Here is a 16,439-nt window from a genome sequence, read left to right as displayed (position 1 = left end):
TGCTCCTTTCTCCAGCTTGAATGGCTGCCCCAATGGCTACAAAGCAGCTTGTTTATATAAACTATAGTAGTCTTTCTGTAGCAAACACACCAATTTTACCAGTGCCGAGTAACAGTACACTATATCTTAATTACTTTTATACACTTTCAGGTTTTTGCGTTAACGTTCCTTTAAACGTTGGAGTCGGAGGTACCATGAAAGACAAAGGATTTATCGACCAACTCCACAGCCCTGATTGCTAGTGCCATAAAGTAGCAATTATTATTCAAATACCGATACCAGTAGCACACATTACGAGGAAGCAGAAATGGGAGCAAACAACAGTTGCTGGCCCTCCACCCCAAGTATGCTTTACTCATTAATTATAGTCAGAGGATGTTGAGAAATTAAATTAAGCAACCACTAGGGATTAAGAAACACTGCTACATGAGGACAATGTCACACACAGGAATGTATTTATAGACGTACTATGGCACATTAGCCTTAAAGTGAATTCATTCCCATGGCTACAAAAAATAATAATAAACGAAACAAACATCTTAAGTACACAAAATATGATTAACATGGAATGTTTGTTTTATCGTAGAATTAATTTGCATTTGGACGTGCTTGTATTTGTATAGCTATTCAAATTGCTTTTGTCAGGGCAACATTTGTAATGATTTGTGCAAAGCAACAGTATTGATAAAGTTGTGTAAGTTTGACACATAGGGAATTCTGATCTCCTCTGTAAATAAGGCAGAACACAGTAGTGAACACCAATGTGACTTATTATGTGTAGGGTTCATTTATTCCATTAATACTAGCGCGGTTACTGGCCCCAGTAATTTCTGTGCCTGAAGATATTGTGTATATGTAGGGCTCTCAGTGTTACGACACAGAAAGCCTCATATTCAACCACAGGGGAGTGCAATTGTTAGAAGCAATTCATATTTTTTACACAATCAAATGAGGTGCAGATTCACTTGGTGCAAGTTTGCGGGATTAATGCCATGTCTAGAGCGATTCCAGAATTCCATGCGTCAATAGATGAACTTGCGCAGTATGCATCAGAGCAGACTGGGCACAAATACCTTTACTGAATAACGCAATAGACACACTTGCAGATTAAAATGAAGCCATTATCAGAGTAATGGGGGGAAACTCACTAACACTGAAGTGTTGTGCGTATGTTTAATTAAAGCAAAACTATACCCCTGAACACCCCCTGCAGATCTCTATAAAAATGAATTGCATTAAATCCCAAGCCCATCTGTAAAATCCTGCTTCATCTAAATAAACGATTTTCATACAAATATACTTTTTAAAGTCTACTAAAACTTAATTGGAACATTAAATTAACCCAGTAGGTTTGGTTTGCATGCAAAAAGGATTAATTATATCTTAGTTGGGATCAAGTACAAGGTTTTGTTTTAATATTATTATAGAGAAAAATGGAGAGAAAAAATAAAAATGGATTATTTGATTAAAATGGAGTCTATGGGAGACGGACTTCCGTTTGGGCTTTCTGGATCGCATACCCGTAATATGTGCCATTGGGTAATCCTAAATAAAAAAAGATTGCCATTTTCAGTACTAAGAGCTGCCCACTGGGTCGTATCATTCACATTTCAAAAATGGAAATGAAAGCCAAGGCCACACTGAAGAGATGCTGAACAAAAAGATAAATAACTTAAAAACCTCAAAAAATAAGAACTGAAGACCCATTGCAAATCAATGTCTACATCAAACTAAAAGCTAATTTAAAGGTGAAGTATCCTTTTAAATCTGTGCTTTCATTTATTTAAGTAAATATGTTTCTGTGGGACTGTCCAAGCACTTCCTTAAATAGTCTATAAACTTGACACAAACAAATGTATTGTTGAGTGCCCCATCACTATCAACTTGTCAAATTGTGTTTATGGCAGTTTACCAGGTTTGAGATTAACATGTAATGGTCACATAAATATTTTAAGGATATATTTGAATTGACATGTTAGAATGGTCTGAGACTGCTCTTTTCAAGTGATTTTCTTACTTGGATCAAACTTAAGGTGGCCGTACACGGGCCGATAAAAGCTGCCGACAGACTGAGTCGGCAGCTTATTGGCCCGTGTATGGGGGCCCCCGACGGGCTTCCCCGATCGAAAGTCGGCCAGATCTCGATCGGATAGGACTAAAAATCCCGTCGGATCGCGGCCGCATCTGTTCGTTGATGCGGTCCCGCGATCCGACCACCCGTTCGCTAGGATCCGATCGTTGGGCCCTAGGGCCCACGATCGGATCAGCCCGATATTGCCCACCTTGAGGTGGGCATATCGGAGGGAGATCCGCTCGTTTGGCGACATCGCCAAACGAGCGGATCTCTCCATGTATGGCCAGCTTTACTCAGATCTTTGGATGCTAAAGCCAGATCTTTGCAGGATAGGTCTTTATGTCTGGCTAACCAAACGGCTTCAAGAGGATCATAGAAATAAAATATATGGTTCCCTGAACGGCACCTAGGGGGTGCCTGTAATCATGTACTCCACCATTTGTTGTGGAGAAAGCATACTATACAGCCTTTTACACCAGACACAGTTCAGCAAATAATCTTTGCTGTGACCAAAGCCACCTCTGGTAGACACACAACTTGTACGTTTGCAATAAGTATAGGATAGGGATGTTGATGTTGCTATGTCAACATACTATAGAGTACAACCAATTTTGAGAATAATTCCTGTGTTCCATATAGATACATACTATTACAATCAAGTAAGCACCAAAGTTATCAGGAAGTGAATAGACCAATGATTAATTTAACAATACAAATCAGAGAGCATCTCCCATAACAACAGTGCTGCTGTAACTGCAAAAAGTTACAGTAGCTCTAAGTAGGGTGTCAGCCTTGTCCCTTGTATATAAAAATGCTGTCAGCCACAATCACATATCTGTGATATCTAGACCATGATTAATGCACGTTTGAGTCTAAAAGCACCAAAATAAGTAAATTTAGACAATAACTGGTATTGCAAGGGTAGTTAAAAATGTAAACAGGCATTGGTAAGCCATTCAGTCTCTGTGGTTTGGCAGAATTGGCAAATTCATTCATAAACTAAGGATTTAAAATGAAGGGATTATCAGTATTGCTGCATTAAAGGTAACAATAATAACAGTATTAGGGTAGGGGCACACTGGGCAATTCGGGAGATTTAGTCGCCTGGCGACTAATCACCTCGTCTTTGCGGCAACCAATCTCCCCGAACGCCTTCCCTTTGTCTTGCGCCAGCTAAAATGAAAAATCGCCTGTGCTAAAGCAGAAGCGTAGCTTCATATTCCAAAGTTTCCTTGTGATGCAACTTCGGAAAACGAAGTGCCGCGTGTGCTTTAGCGCAGGCGAATTTTCATCTCACCGAATTGCCCAGTGTGCCCCTAGTCTTAGACTATTAAGGTACCCAGTTAATGGTACATTGTCGCTGTATCATTTAAAATTAAAACCATTTCAATATATAATAAAAAACAAAGTATGCCTTATTTAAAAAGGGGTGAGCAAACTCTTAATTTAACTTTCCAGTAAGTGTCGTTTTGTATTTTCTACCCTGACATCCAAAAGGTATTGCAATATATGCATCTTTGGCTGTGAAAGATGAATATCAGCGTGAATCTTGTGTTCATCAGTTTGCCAGAAGGAAATATCAGCACTCTGTTCACTTGCATAGAATTTTTAATGGCAAATTTAGATAAGTCATTTACTTTCAAACAACACCCTTTGCCTTTTGTAGTTCAGAAACACCTGGGGAGTCCCTGGTTGCCATTATTTATCAGTGAACATAAAAACATTTTCTATAAAAGTTACCAGAATTTACAAGCTAGCTGAGCTATCTGTGCCTTTTATTTTCCATACAATTGCACTGGAAACACATCATGACAAACTAGTGGTAGAAAATAGGAAGCACTTGCCATTCTGGGATCTTTTGTAAAATGGTTCTTGACGAAACCGAAACCTCAATGCTGGCTCTATCCTCCTGCTCCATAATCGTCACAATATGCAGGCAACCCAAAGTTATACTTAATTATTTGTATCTGGAATATGGGAGGAGAAGTGTCACTGTTACCATCTATTCTTCCTGGTTAATAAACATAACACATATAAATATGTCCTTCACCCAAAGGACAATGGCAACAGTGAATTCAGTTGTGTCTGTTGCATTTTTTTTTTTATTCCTATTAAAAATTCAGTGTCTAAACATCAAAACCAATCTCCATGGCTCCCTACAGAAATACTGTTAAAGCACAGGAAATATTCATGCAACGCTGTGCTAAACTCCACGGAAGATTTTGTAGGATGGTATCGGATTGACAAAATGCAACCTACAAGTTGGATGTAGTCAGATCCGATTAAAAAAAAAAAAAAAATGTATAAACTACAAGGAAAGTTTTCCATCCGACACGATCCAACTATTGGATGCAAACACAGCATGCTGCAGCTTCATCAGATGAGATAAAATCTGATGGTGTCTGACAGACTTTTTTTTACCCCCAGTGAAATACATTAAATGTCAGATGTAGATGCAAGAATATACTATATGATTCAACTTTACATTCTAGCTAGAATATACTATATGATTCAACTTTACATTCTAGCTATAGGGGGGTCAGATTTTACAGGATCCTAGAAATCTTGTGGTGTTGCGTTCAGTTGCATGAGAAGATCATATAAAAGATTTTGTAGGATGGTATCGGATTGACAAAATGCAACCTACAAGTTGGATGTAGTCAGATCCGATTAAAAAAAAAAAAAAAATGTATAAACTACAAGGAAAGTTTTCCATCCGACACGATCCAACTATTGGATGCAAACACAGCATGCTGCAGCTTCATCAGATGAGATAAAATCTGATGGTGTCTGACAGACTTTTTTTTACCCCCAGTGAAATACATTAAATGTCAGATGTAGATGCAAGAATATACTATATGATTCAACTTTACATTCTAGCTAGAATATACTATATGATTCAACTTTACATTCTAGCTATAGGGGGGTCAGATTTTACAGGATCCTAGAAATCTTGTGGTGTTGCGTTCAGTTGCATGAGAAGATCATATAAAATCTGACCCACAAAACCTAATAAAATCTCCTATGTAGTTTTACTCTTGAAATCAGGTGAGACTTGTGAAAAATTACCTGATCTGGTGTTTTCACAGTGCTATAAAATCCAAATCCTGTCACCTTCTTAATTGGAACACCGAAGGTACATGTTTCTGGGTAGATTAGCGATATGCTATTATTTACAGACAAATTTGCCTTTTTGAGTAATTTCTGCTCAGCAGCTCAATCATTTGGGATTTCAATGGTTGCTAGGGTCCAAATTACCCTAGCAACAATGCACTGATTTGAATAAGAGATTGGAATATGAGGAAGAGAGACCTGAATAGAAAGAGAAGTAATAAAAAGCAACAACAACAATTCATTTGCAGCCTTACAGAGCTTTTAATTTTTTTAGATGGGTCAGCGACTCCCATTTGAAAGCTGAAAAGAGTCAGAAGAAGGCAAATAATTAAAAAAACTACTTAAAATTAGTTTGCTTACAATTAGCCATTCTATAACATACTAAAAGTTAATATAAAGGTGAACCACCCCTTTATTAAGTAAGTACATTGTAGGAGCAGAGATGTATTTGGATCCAGTGCTACTATAGGCAAAGCGCCTATGCATGTGCCAGTCGAGGAAGAGAGGGGTACCCTCATCTCAGCTCAACTGTCGAATTTAGCTAAACGTGTTCAGTGATGGTCTGGGGAAATTCATGCTGTGTCTGCTTACCATATCTAAACTTTAAAAGGTATCACTACAGAGATTAACTGGCCCCTGCATTGTTTATACCTCAAACTGTAGTATACGAAAGCAACAACTTTAGTGAACAACCTGTATTATTATTTTTCTAAATAAGCTGTATTTTTTTGCCTAATTTACTGCTTCATATTCTGGTTTCCTTTGTCAACATCTACATCTATAGTGTATCACTATTTTATGCTTTATATTTTGCAAAACATTTTCATGAAAACTTATTCTTTATGGATATCCCTTTTTGGATACTCTTATAAGGTAGCTTTTTGTTAAAAAATAGCATAGAAGAATATATGTAACAATACTATAAATGCAGAATTTAAAAAAAAAAAAAAAAAAATCAATCAAAGAAATGACATTGCCTTATAGCAGCAATCTATAGCTTACTTTTATTACCCTTTTAGGCAGCAAAAATCAATTTGCAAGTCTCATAACCAATCATGAAGTTTTTAAATTGATATACGACAAACATTCAAACTTACTGCCTCATCATATCCTGCTCTGTCAACTACAAATCCCTTAGATATATAAAATGTGTCTTGCAAAACATTAGCGAATAACCAGCCCCGGAAATTTATTTGAAGACTACAAAAGCCAATTTGAAAGGGCACTGTGTAACTATGAGATATATGTCAAAGTTCCTGTAGATTAAATTAAAAGCAGGGTAATAATGTGTTTTGGTGACAATACCCAGAAAAACCCTCATTATAGCAGTTAAAACACTTAAATCAATGAACTGCCCGAAACTGCCTTCTTAAGGACATTTTGCAATATTTAGTAGTCAGTTTATCGGTTGTGAGGCTGTTACTTTGCTAGTTATAGTTAAGGCAATGGTAAGAGAAGCAATTTGGTATGCTTTCATCTGTGAAATGACCCTCTGGTGCCAATCAGCTAATAAAACTATCGCAAGCACTTGTCAGGCAATTGGCACCTGGACATTTCACGATGCATGTGACAGCAGTTTTACTAACATTTGTCAACTTACAAAAACACACACGGGTAATATTTCAAGGACTAAATTGCAGCAGAAAATGAGAAAATGTGCTCACCCTCATATAGGATTTCAGAGCTATAACAGTGTAACAATTTAGCTGCTGTTGCTTGGGGCAAGTGGTGTAGAGGGGCAAACCAATGTTCATTTTTCATATGTGTATGTTGGTTAGAGTATTCTCATAAGTAGGGAGTATCCTACAAATAGCTAAGACGTCACACAAATATAAATACCCCCTGCACAAAGCACTTGAGGGTTAAAATCTAACTGCCAACAGTAGCAGGCCTTTACCCCGCTCCTGCACCTTCAGTACAGTCAACTCAAACTTTTTTATAACTCTTTGGGAGGAGATAAAACTTTCAATAGACCATTGACAGATTTCGAAAAGTTATGCAACAGTTTAGCCCTCCCAAACATACTCTCTCATCAATCTATAAAAGTCTCTTAGGAGTGGGTAAGATAGAAGAGTTGACATTCATAAAAAAGTGGACCAGAGAGCTTAACATTACATTAACAGAAAATGAAACTTTGGATATGGTAAGCACTTTATTGAAGAGCTCTAGATGCTGTAGAATACAAGAATTAAATTATAAAATATTAAATTGGTATTACACACCTTCTAGGCTGCACAAACTCTTTCGGTACACAACTGCACGTGCTGGAGATGTAGAGGCGGGGAGGGCACTCTGTTAAATATTTTTTGGACTTGTCCTATGATTGAACAATACTGGAAACAGGTCCTCCATGTGTGCTCACACATCACAAATGGAAGTGACCTTAATGACCCTTTCTACTCTCTACTATTCCATATGTCCCAGACAATAGAATACATTTTATTAATTCAGCACTTCCTCACTTGTTGAATGCAGCCAAACTGCTAATCTCTGGACGTTGGAACACACAACATGTGCCTACGATTAGGGATTGGTTAGCGAAAGTGGATGAGATTCAACAATTTGAGAGGGACTACTCTGCCCAATGGATGATGTGGATCTTATTCAAAGGTGAAAGAGAATACAAGCAATATGTGCTCTAAATAAAAGATTGTTTGTGTTGTATGATTCTAAATGAGGATATAAACTTGCGCTACCAGAGGAGCATACACTTCCCCTTTACCCTTCTCTGTAACCCCATTTAAGTTGCGTTTATCATTGTACTGTTACTTGAAGCAGTCATGTAATTTGTATATGATCTTGTTTGATAATACTGTATTACAATGCTATTCAATTTGGGTTATTTTTTTCTTCTGTAATACAAATAAATATATATTTGAAAAAAAAAAATATATGTATATATATATCGAACTGCCCTATAACATGCACATTTACACATTTTTTTCAGCTGCGGGAAGAAACCCATACAAACAACGGGAAAACAAACACAGAAAGTATACTGGTCAGACTCACACCCAAGACCACAGAGCTGTCAGGCAGCAATAATAACATGGCACTATTATTTATTTTACCCTACCACTCCTCATTTTTAGATAACTGAACAAGCAATGGTTACACTACAACGCCCCATCACAATCGCTCACAACATAATAAAAAAGAGAAAGAGAAAGAATGTTTAGTTTGACTTGTTTACCACCACCCACTTGATAGCAAAGAAAGAAAAGGAGGCCAATTAATTAATTTCTAATATCAGTTTGTCACTTCTTATTTATTTCAATGATTTTATATATTCGATCAGAGAAAACATTTATTCTGTATATATCAATTAATTACTGAGATTTTAAATAAATTAATTTAGGTGATTATTAAATAGAGTACAAGTGCTTTTAATTTGATTATGATTAATTCAATTAATTCTATATATCAAATAAATTAGCACATTATTAATTCTATTTATCACAGTTGTTTAATAGAGCTAAAGGTAAGGAAATCCAAGTGATTAATTATAAAGTGCAGGTGCTTTTTCCAATTAGCTATTTTGCTTCAATTCATTATAAAAATTCATTGATTATTAAGGTGACTAGTGCTAATAAATTAATAAATAAAAGGTCTATTGATTTCCGTCTCTCAAGTTGCTCCTTGGTTAAAAATAAAACAGGAAATTGAAAATAGATAGTTGCGATTCTACTTCCGTAGAATCTAGCAATGTTTTCTAATCCCTGGGACTACCACAAAGTGGGAGGAAGGCAGCAACTGAAGGGTTGCGGTCTCAAATTTTTTCTTTCCTGTTGGATTGGAATAATTGGAAGAGGCTATTATAACCTACAAAACCGCTAACACAACAGACCTTAGAAAATAAAATAGGATAAAGTAAAAGATAAGATAAGTATGAGCGGTAAAAAAATGCTTTCGCAATCTCCAATCACTCTCTGGTACTTCAATTAAAATAAATAGTTTAGTCAAATCTTGCCCATAGTGAGTCAAATCTAGGGCAAGATAGCTGCTGAAATTCCAACCTGGAGAGCGGCTACATAAAACGTCAAGAAGCACAAATGAAAACAAGTTGCATATCTCAGAATATTATTTTCTACATTATACTAAACGTTAGTTTAAAGGCAAACAACCCCTTTAAAGGACATGTAACCTGTCCCCTACCAAAAATGGGAAGGCTGCAGCATTCCCTTAACTTAGAATTCCTTCTCCTCTTCTGACCCACTCTGCCCCCTCCCTCAGGAATTTACTTTGGCTAATGAGCATGCTCAATTCTTCTCAGCTTCTACATGTCCTTTAAGTATTAAATGATCAGACCCTGTGCAGAAGGGTGGTGTGACCAACAGGATTTTCAGAAGTGTCAGAATACAGCAAAGCTTTTAGTTTACACCTTAAAATATTTAAAAATCTAAAAGTTTGTTTTAAAATAAGCTCTTCAGAGTCTTTGGCTTCCTGAATCAAATACAGTATGTGGCTTACTTCAACAATATACAAATAATTTTAGATTATACAACAAACTGCTACATAAAATAATGGTTATCAATCCAACCCAGTATCATCCTTGTTCGTCTCCTGAATGGCAATCCTATTTTAATCAATCTCTGCTACCCTAAAAATACTACACAAATTACCACTGCAAGGAAGCAAGCAAAGTACAGATCTCATTGAAATAAAAAAAAAAGATTGCGGGACAGTATTCTACCTTAGAACACATTAGAAATCTACATACAATAAAACACAGTATATAACAGTGATACTATAAACTTACTTGTAGGTGAGACCTTCTGAATTAGCAAACAGCTGCTGGGCAGTGAGTCCATCCTCAGGAACGTAGCCAGTGCCCCCACTTATAAGATAGTCTGCCATGCTGAAATAAGAGAGGCTTTATTAAACTTAGAATCAAAATGTACACATGAAAGTTATCAGTTGCATAACCCACCCAAAGGGCATTTTAATACCAAAGGAAAATTTAGACCTTTCAGCTCCATCTACAACCCAATGCAGACTATATCTGACAGCTAAATCTTGCCCCCAGCAATGAGTCAAACGTGCATATTGATCAGAGAGGTGATGCACTGCCGATAGTAATTGGCTGCACTGCGCACTATGAAAACCCAACCACCCACAGTAGTGATGACATTTCATAGAAACATGTTGCACCTATGAATGAACTCTATATTATGAACCACCTTGCCAATAAACGTTCTGTGATGAAACACTTAACTGCTTATATTTAGAAGTTGGGGATACATATGCTAAAGTAAACCTTTGTCAACATTATTTATTATTGTCATATCCTTTCTTGCTCTGGTTTCTGGTTTTCAAATGCTCATATTCTTTATTTTTTTTAATTTTAAAGGAATTGTTCAGTGAAAAATATAAAACTAGGTAATGTTTCTACTACAGTTAGTTAGCCAAAAATGTAATATACGAGGGCTGGCGTAAACAGATGTCTACATAATAGCCAGAACACTACTTCCTCCTTTGCAGCTCTCTAACCTGTTGAGCTGGCCATACACGCGAGGATCAGTTTTTCTACCCATATGTTCACCTTGAGGTGGGTAGTTTCCAACTGATCTGATTGCCTGGCTCTCAGGCAATGATCGGATCATAATTAGAACTACGCAGCCTGTAGTGACGACGAACGTATCAACACACTGGTGCAGTCCCTTATTCGATGGCAAAATCAAACCAGCTGGATTGCTATCTGGCTGATTTTCTTCAGGAAAGGCCACCATGCATAGGCCAAAAAGCTGCCAACTTGGCATGTTTTTAGTGGCCCGTGTGTGGCCTCCTTTAGCCAATCAGAGACTTGAAATGGGGGCAACATGGGACATAACAGTTTAGTTAGTTTGCTTTTGATCCGGAGCATGCAGGTCAGGATCAATGGCTACGATACACAGGGTGTTTTCACAGCTATGTATTATAGTGTGGATAGGCATTGGAATCCGCCTCTTCGCATTAAATGGTTAGTGCTGGACCTAGCCAGCACCTGCCTTTTCAGCCAAAAAATGCTCTAGTGGTATATAGTAGGCTAAAACAAACCAGTAAACTGCAGTTTAATTGATATTGTTATATTGATCAGCTGGTGAATAGGTTTTCTCAATTGTTGCCAATTAAAACATATACTGTAGTTATTATATATCTTATAGCAGTTTCTTCCATTTTTGGTAATGTAATGGGAAAATGAAAGGACATTATATAGGGTGGTAATAACAAAACCTCATAGATGGTAGACCAGCAAAAGCTTGTACATTTTGACAGGTTAGAAACTATTTCATTTAATTTCTTTATTTATTTTTTTAAAGGAGACATATGATAAATGAAAAAACCCTACTTTTGTAGGCAATTATAAATAATATATGGTGTTGCTTTTACATGGTGCTTATAATTAATATTATCTTTAAAAATAGCTCCTTTATTGGAGCTCCCTATAGATGTTCTCTGGTCCCTGTCTGTGTTTCAAATGAGGGGTTGGCGTGTCCTAACGGTCCCTGCCAAAAGCACATTAGGAGGGGGAGATCCAATCACAGCCCTGCAGTCACACAAGCACAGACAGGCTTCAGTTCCCTATCAGGTCCTGCTAGCTGCCGATTGGTTCCTGTCCTACAGTGCAGTGAGCCGCTGGCTCCCCTGCACAGCTTGGAAATTCAGGGAGCAGGAAGTGGAAGAGAAGCAAGGGATTATTAGGGTTTTAGCAGAAATATTCAATAAATCAGCCTGAAACACTACTTTTTTAAGCACAATTTTTCTTTATCTAAAGGAGTATAATGCACTGGTACATTGTTATTTTTTACACAACATATCTCCTTTAAATAAATATCTTGTGTGCAGATTACATAGGCAAGGTTTGAAGGGAATACCAATGACTTGCATTTTACTATTTTTTTTTTAACTAGGCATGAGATCACTTATAGACTGTTCTTGGCAGCATGCTCAATGAACAATAACACAGAATAATGCATGCACAGAATATACATTATATGCATGCCTAGTTTTCAATACATTTTGGTCTTGTGTGGGAGTGATTTCCTATGACTTTAACCACATCAGACGTATTGGCTTGTGCAGGACTAAACTACACACATCCTGCTTTCTACTGAAACTGTACACCAGTTCTAACTCTTAGGGTTAGTTCGCACGAGGAGATTTGGGGAGATTTTGTCGCCTGTCGACTAATCGCCTTGTCTTCTGAGCGACAATCTCCCTGCACAGGCAACTTCGGGCGACTTTTCATTATAGCCTATGGGAAAACACGCTGAAGCAGTTCGGGGAGTTTGTCGCTCAGAAGATGAGGCGATCTCCCCGAATCTCCTCGTGTGAACTAACCCTTACTGTTCAACCAAAAACTACCAAAACAGCAGCAAAATAACAAAGCAACATAGATTTATATAAACACAAATACAGAAAAAGCCAATCTTCTGTGCATTCATCTTGAGGATATAAAATAAATGATTGATATTTAGATATAAATTAAAGCAAGGTTTATTTGCTAATAAATGGCAAGCCTGGAATATATGGTGGGCTTCCCCAATAAAACTGATTCTATGATGTATTAAATGTTCCAATAAGGCATGTTGTGCATAGTGTTAGACGGTATATATCAGTGGAGTGCCAGACAGGTGCTATTTGGTTAAAGCTGCTGCTGTCCGGTAGTTTCCTGAGGTACATGGAGCACACATGATGCACAACGAGGCCAGGACTAAGGGAAGCGCAAAGGGACAAGTCGATGGGGAATAATATAATAGCTGCTTATGTATTCAGGGGCCACGTGACACCTAGCTGCGCTTTTATACCTGTTCTCCTTTTGCACAAGCAGCTGGTCGAAAATAACCCTACAGCTACATGGTTTCTGCATCACGTCAAACGCACTAAGACTTACGGCACCACTGTGCAAAATACAACTCTCATCATCCGCACAGCAATGTTACTGTTTGCTGTGCAGCCTGGGAGTTGTAGTCCAGCAGCCATGGCGAGGCACGTTCCATGCCCCTGCTGTGCTACAGATTATGGCTCGGCCTTGCCACCCTACCGCTCATTTATACAAACACGCAGTAGATGAGAGTACGTTTGCTACCGGAGACCGCTGTCCGTCTCCCTCAGACGGAGAATCTTTGCGTCGTATCTGTTGCCGAACAAGTGTTTCTGAGAAATGGTCAGCCAGCACCCGAGTACCGCCGGCTACACCAACCAACACAGCGAGGGCCGATTAAGGAGGAGCCAATAGCGCCCCGCCCATCGCATAATCTCGCCAAACCCGGAATGTGGAAGGATGTCATTTCTCTCTGACATTTTCCACAGCGGCCACAAATGGCCTTGGCAACGATCACCCACCAATGTTCAGGAAGTAGAAACAGTACAAGAGTAATAGCGCTGTTTTATCATGAAGAAAAAGGCACCAGCGGTAAGCGGTTCAAATCAGCAGCCAATGAGAAATCCCGCTCCGCTAAACATTGCTTCGCGCAAGCGCAGTGACGTGTGCTCGTTCAGAGAGCCACGTGGGAAGCGGAAGCAAACAGTAGGGACACGTGGGCAAGCAAGCACAGGGTCGTACAGTTGTGTAGCAACGAGAGCCGGTCGATACGAAAGTATTGTGACAGTATTTATAATGGTTTCCTCCCATTAAACTATCCCAGCGCCCGACTAGGAGATGAAGCACAATACGCACCGGCGAGTGGCTGCTTAAAGCGAAATAAAAACATAATGGCTGATTGTATTATTTGTGATGCTACAGGTGCTCATGTCTCTCGAACCGCCAGTGGAACCTTGGGGTTTCTCGTCCGAAGCAGCAGATCATAACCGGATCGCTCGCATGTCGACTCGGTAAATAAACGCTCTTTCCTGGGTTTTATAGTCGCTACCAGCGCATTTAAACATTATTAGCTGTAATAAACGCTATTGCGACAATCAGACAGCGGCCTGGGCGCCCGCGACATCTCTGCTACACGTGTCTGCCAAATGCTTGCTCATTGTCATACAGCCTGTCATCTCCCCCATTCACCTACCTGTGCCAACACTTCTTTCTTCTGATCGCAAGCTATGCGTTTCCTCCAACTACATGCATTTCTAGCTCCACCTACCATTACCCACTGGCCCACTGATTTTTCAGAGCTGCATGACAGGAAGATGCCCCTGAAATTACGCTGATCGGGCTAATGGATGCAAATATTTCTCGGACGGACGACCCAATTGCAAATCACATGATGGCAGAGAGACAGAGAGCCATTCAGAGAAATCCCTGCTAGCCATATTTGAATATGACATGCTGGCTCAGATGGGGGATACTGGAAATAATGTACTGCGGTAGTCAAATTATGCTGATGTCTATATCAGACAGCTGCCAAATGTACAGCTACCATATACTGACTTTCTGTTCCCCTAGAAAAAGATTTAAAAATAAAGTTTACTTTTTTTTTCTATTATGTTATAAATTGACCAATTCTTGGAGACATTTCAGTGGGTCTGCTTTGTTTTTCCCAGATTGCTTCAGACCCCCACAGCCGAGATACTCATGCTCTGTTAAAGGGGAACGCCACAAGAATATAACATACACTTTTTAAATATTAAACATAATTTCAAGCAACTTTGCAATATACATCAGTTGAAAAAAATATGCAGATTTTCATGATTTTTACTGGTTTGGAAAAGTTCCCTAAACCTAGTCCCCTGCTATCCTGCTTATCTGTCTGACTACTTTGCTGAGCTGGCTGACAACTGTTACTTTGTATCAGCATAGAAAGACAAATTTACCGCCACTCAAGGCATTTGTTTGCAGGAAAAACCTTACTTTATTGCAGTGAGGAAGTGCAATGTTTCGGGGCCACAAGCATCAATGCTTGATAAAGGGGTGTGGCCTCAAAACTTTGCACTTCCACACTGCAATAAAGCAAGGTTTTTCCTGCAAAAAAACATCTTGAGTGCTGGTAAATTTGTCTTTCTTCGTTACATGGGAGGTTGCCGGATCCTCCATTACTGAGCACTGGGCTACACTACTTAAGGGTTGTTGCGGGTGTACATCCGCTCCCACTTGCTTTCTTGGACTTAGTATCAGCAGCCATCTGTCCTTAGCCTGCATCCTCCAAACCCCATAATTCCCTGCACATGTGATTGAGGTAAGAAATGGAAGATCGCAGTGCAATGCATTGTGGGTTATGTAGTTCCTGTTTGTAACAGTGTTTAGTCCCTGCCAGGATTTCAAATGATGCAGAAAGAGAAGAACTGTTAACCAGCTGGATTGCAGCATAGAAAATAGCATTTAGTCATACTTTTTGAAGAAATGGGTAGCTGTGATGTGTAAATTACGGGTTTTGTGTTATGTGGGCATCTTTATCAAATTTTAGTTTGGATGCCGGAGTTCCCCTTTATGTACAGTATGTATATGAAATTTTATGTAACAACGTGTGTTTGTTTGCTCTTTGGTTGTACTTCTTTGCTCTTTGGTTGTGTCTTGGGATTTAGTTCTGTAGAAGGTTATTTTTATCATCAACACACCTATGAAAAAATACACTCTGAATATTTATAGAAATGTACTAGTTTTTACTTTCAAATAATGAAATCTAAAACTGGCACATTTGGGTCTTGAAAAAAATGTTCATGTTTTCAATTTCTGGCTACCTCTTTTGACATATTAAATACAATGCAGTTATTCACTCTCACATGCAGGGAAACACTGTGTATTGGTAAATAGGACCCAATATATTTCTTCTAAATAGAAAAAAAACTCTAATGCGTTTTCAAATCATGAGAAGGGACTGTTACTTTAAGTATGTTTCTGCAATGTTTTAGAATTTGAAACATAGAGGGCTATTTACTAAACCTTGATTTTTTTTCTGGTCAAGTTTTTTTGTGCAAAAACTAGAATTTTTAGAGGGAAACAAAAACTGGAGTTTTTCGATATTTATTATACCTAAAGCTGCTATAGTCCAAGTCCAAATCCAAAAAAACAGCCAACTCAATCCTGTTGAGGTCATGTAGAAGTCAATGGCAGATGTCCCTTTTACAATTTGAAGATATCATGATATGCACTGGGTTTTGTCCAATAATCTGAAAAATTCAGGTTTTTGGGCGATAAGCCAAAAAAAATTGAGTGATTCGGGCGATTTTATCTGGTCTTATCTGGTTAATAAGAGCACATATCCATGATAGATAGTACAGTGACGTGCTATCTAGGCAGCACGGGTCATTTAGTAGTGAAAAACCAACAATTATCTTTGTTCCAAAGCAGAGACACACATCATGGTCATTAGGTCAATACAAAGCC

At 38.4% G+C, this 16,439-nt stretch overlaps 1 protein-coding gene and 1 long non-coding RNA gene across 12 annotated transcripts in view; one reads left to right on the top strand and one right to left on the bottom strand.

Moving 5' to 3' along the window:
- impdh1.L (IMP (inosine 5'-monophosphate) dehydrogenase 1) overlaps positions 1-16,439 on the bottom strand; it is a 79,027-nt gene that overhangs the window by 37,189 nt on the left and 25,399 nt on the right. For 3 of the 11 annotated variants that reach the window (XM_041584967.1, XM_041584966.1, XM_018250735.2), the window contains exon 3: positions 9,948-10,046. In XM_041584967.1, the coding sequence (XP_041440901.1) occupies positions 9,948-10,046 (99 nt within the window). 11 annotated transcript variants of the gene reach the window in all.
- On the top strand, positions 13,689-15,694 carry LOC121401527. The gene is made up of 2 exons (XR_005966319.1): positions 13,689-14,002; positions 14,289-15,694. It is a non-coding gene; the product is annotated as an uncharacterized LOC121401527 (long non-coding RNA).

Source organism: Xenopus laevis, chromosome 3L, assembly GCF_017654675.1.
Source record: "Xenopus laevis strain J_2021 chromosome 3L, Xenopus_laevis_v10.1, whole genome shotgun sequence".
In the NCBI taxonomy this organism is placed as follows: Eukaryota; Metazoa; Chordata; class Amphibia; order Anura; family Pipidae; genus Xenopus; species Xenopus laevis.
Note: the sequence above shows the minus strand (reverse complement) of the source record. Positions and strands in the feature narration are given on the sequence as shown.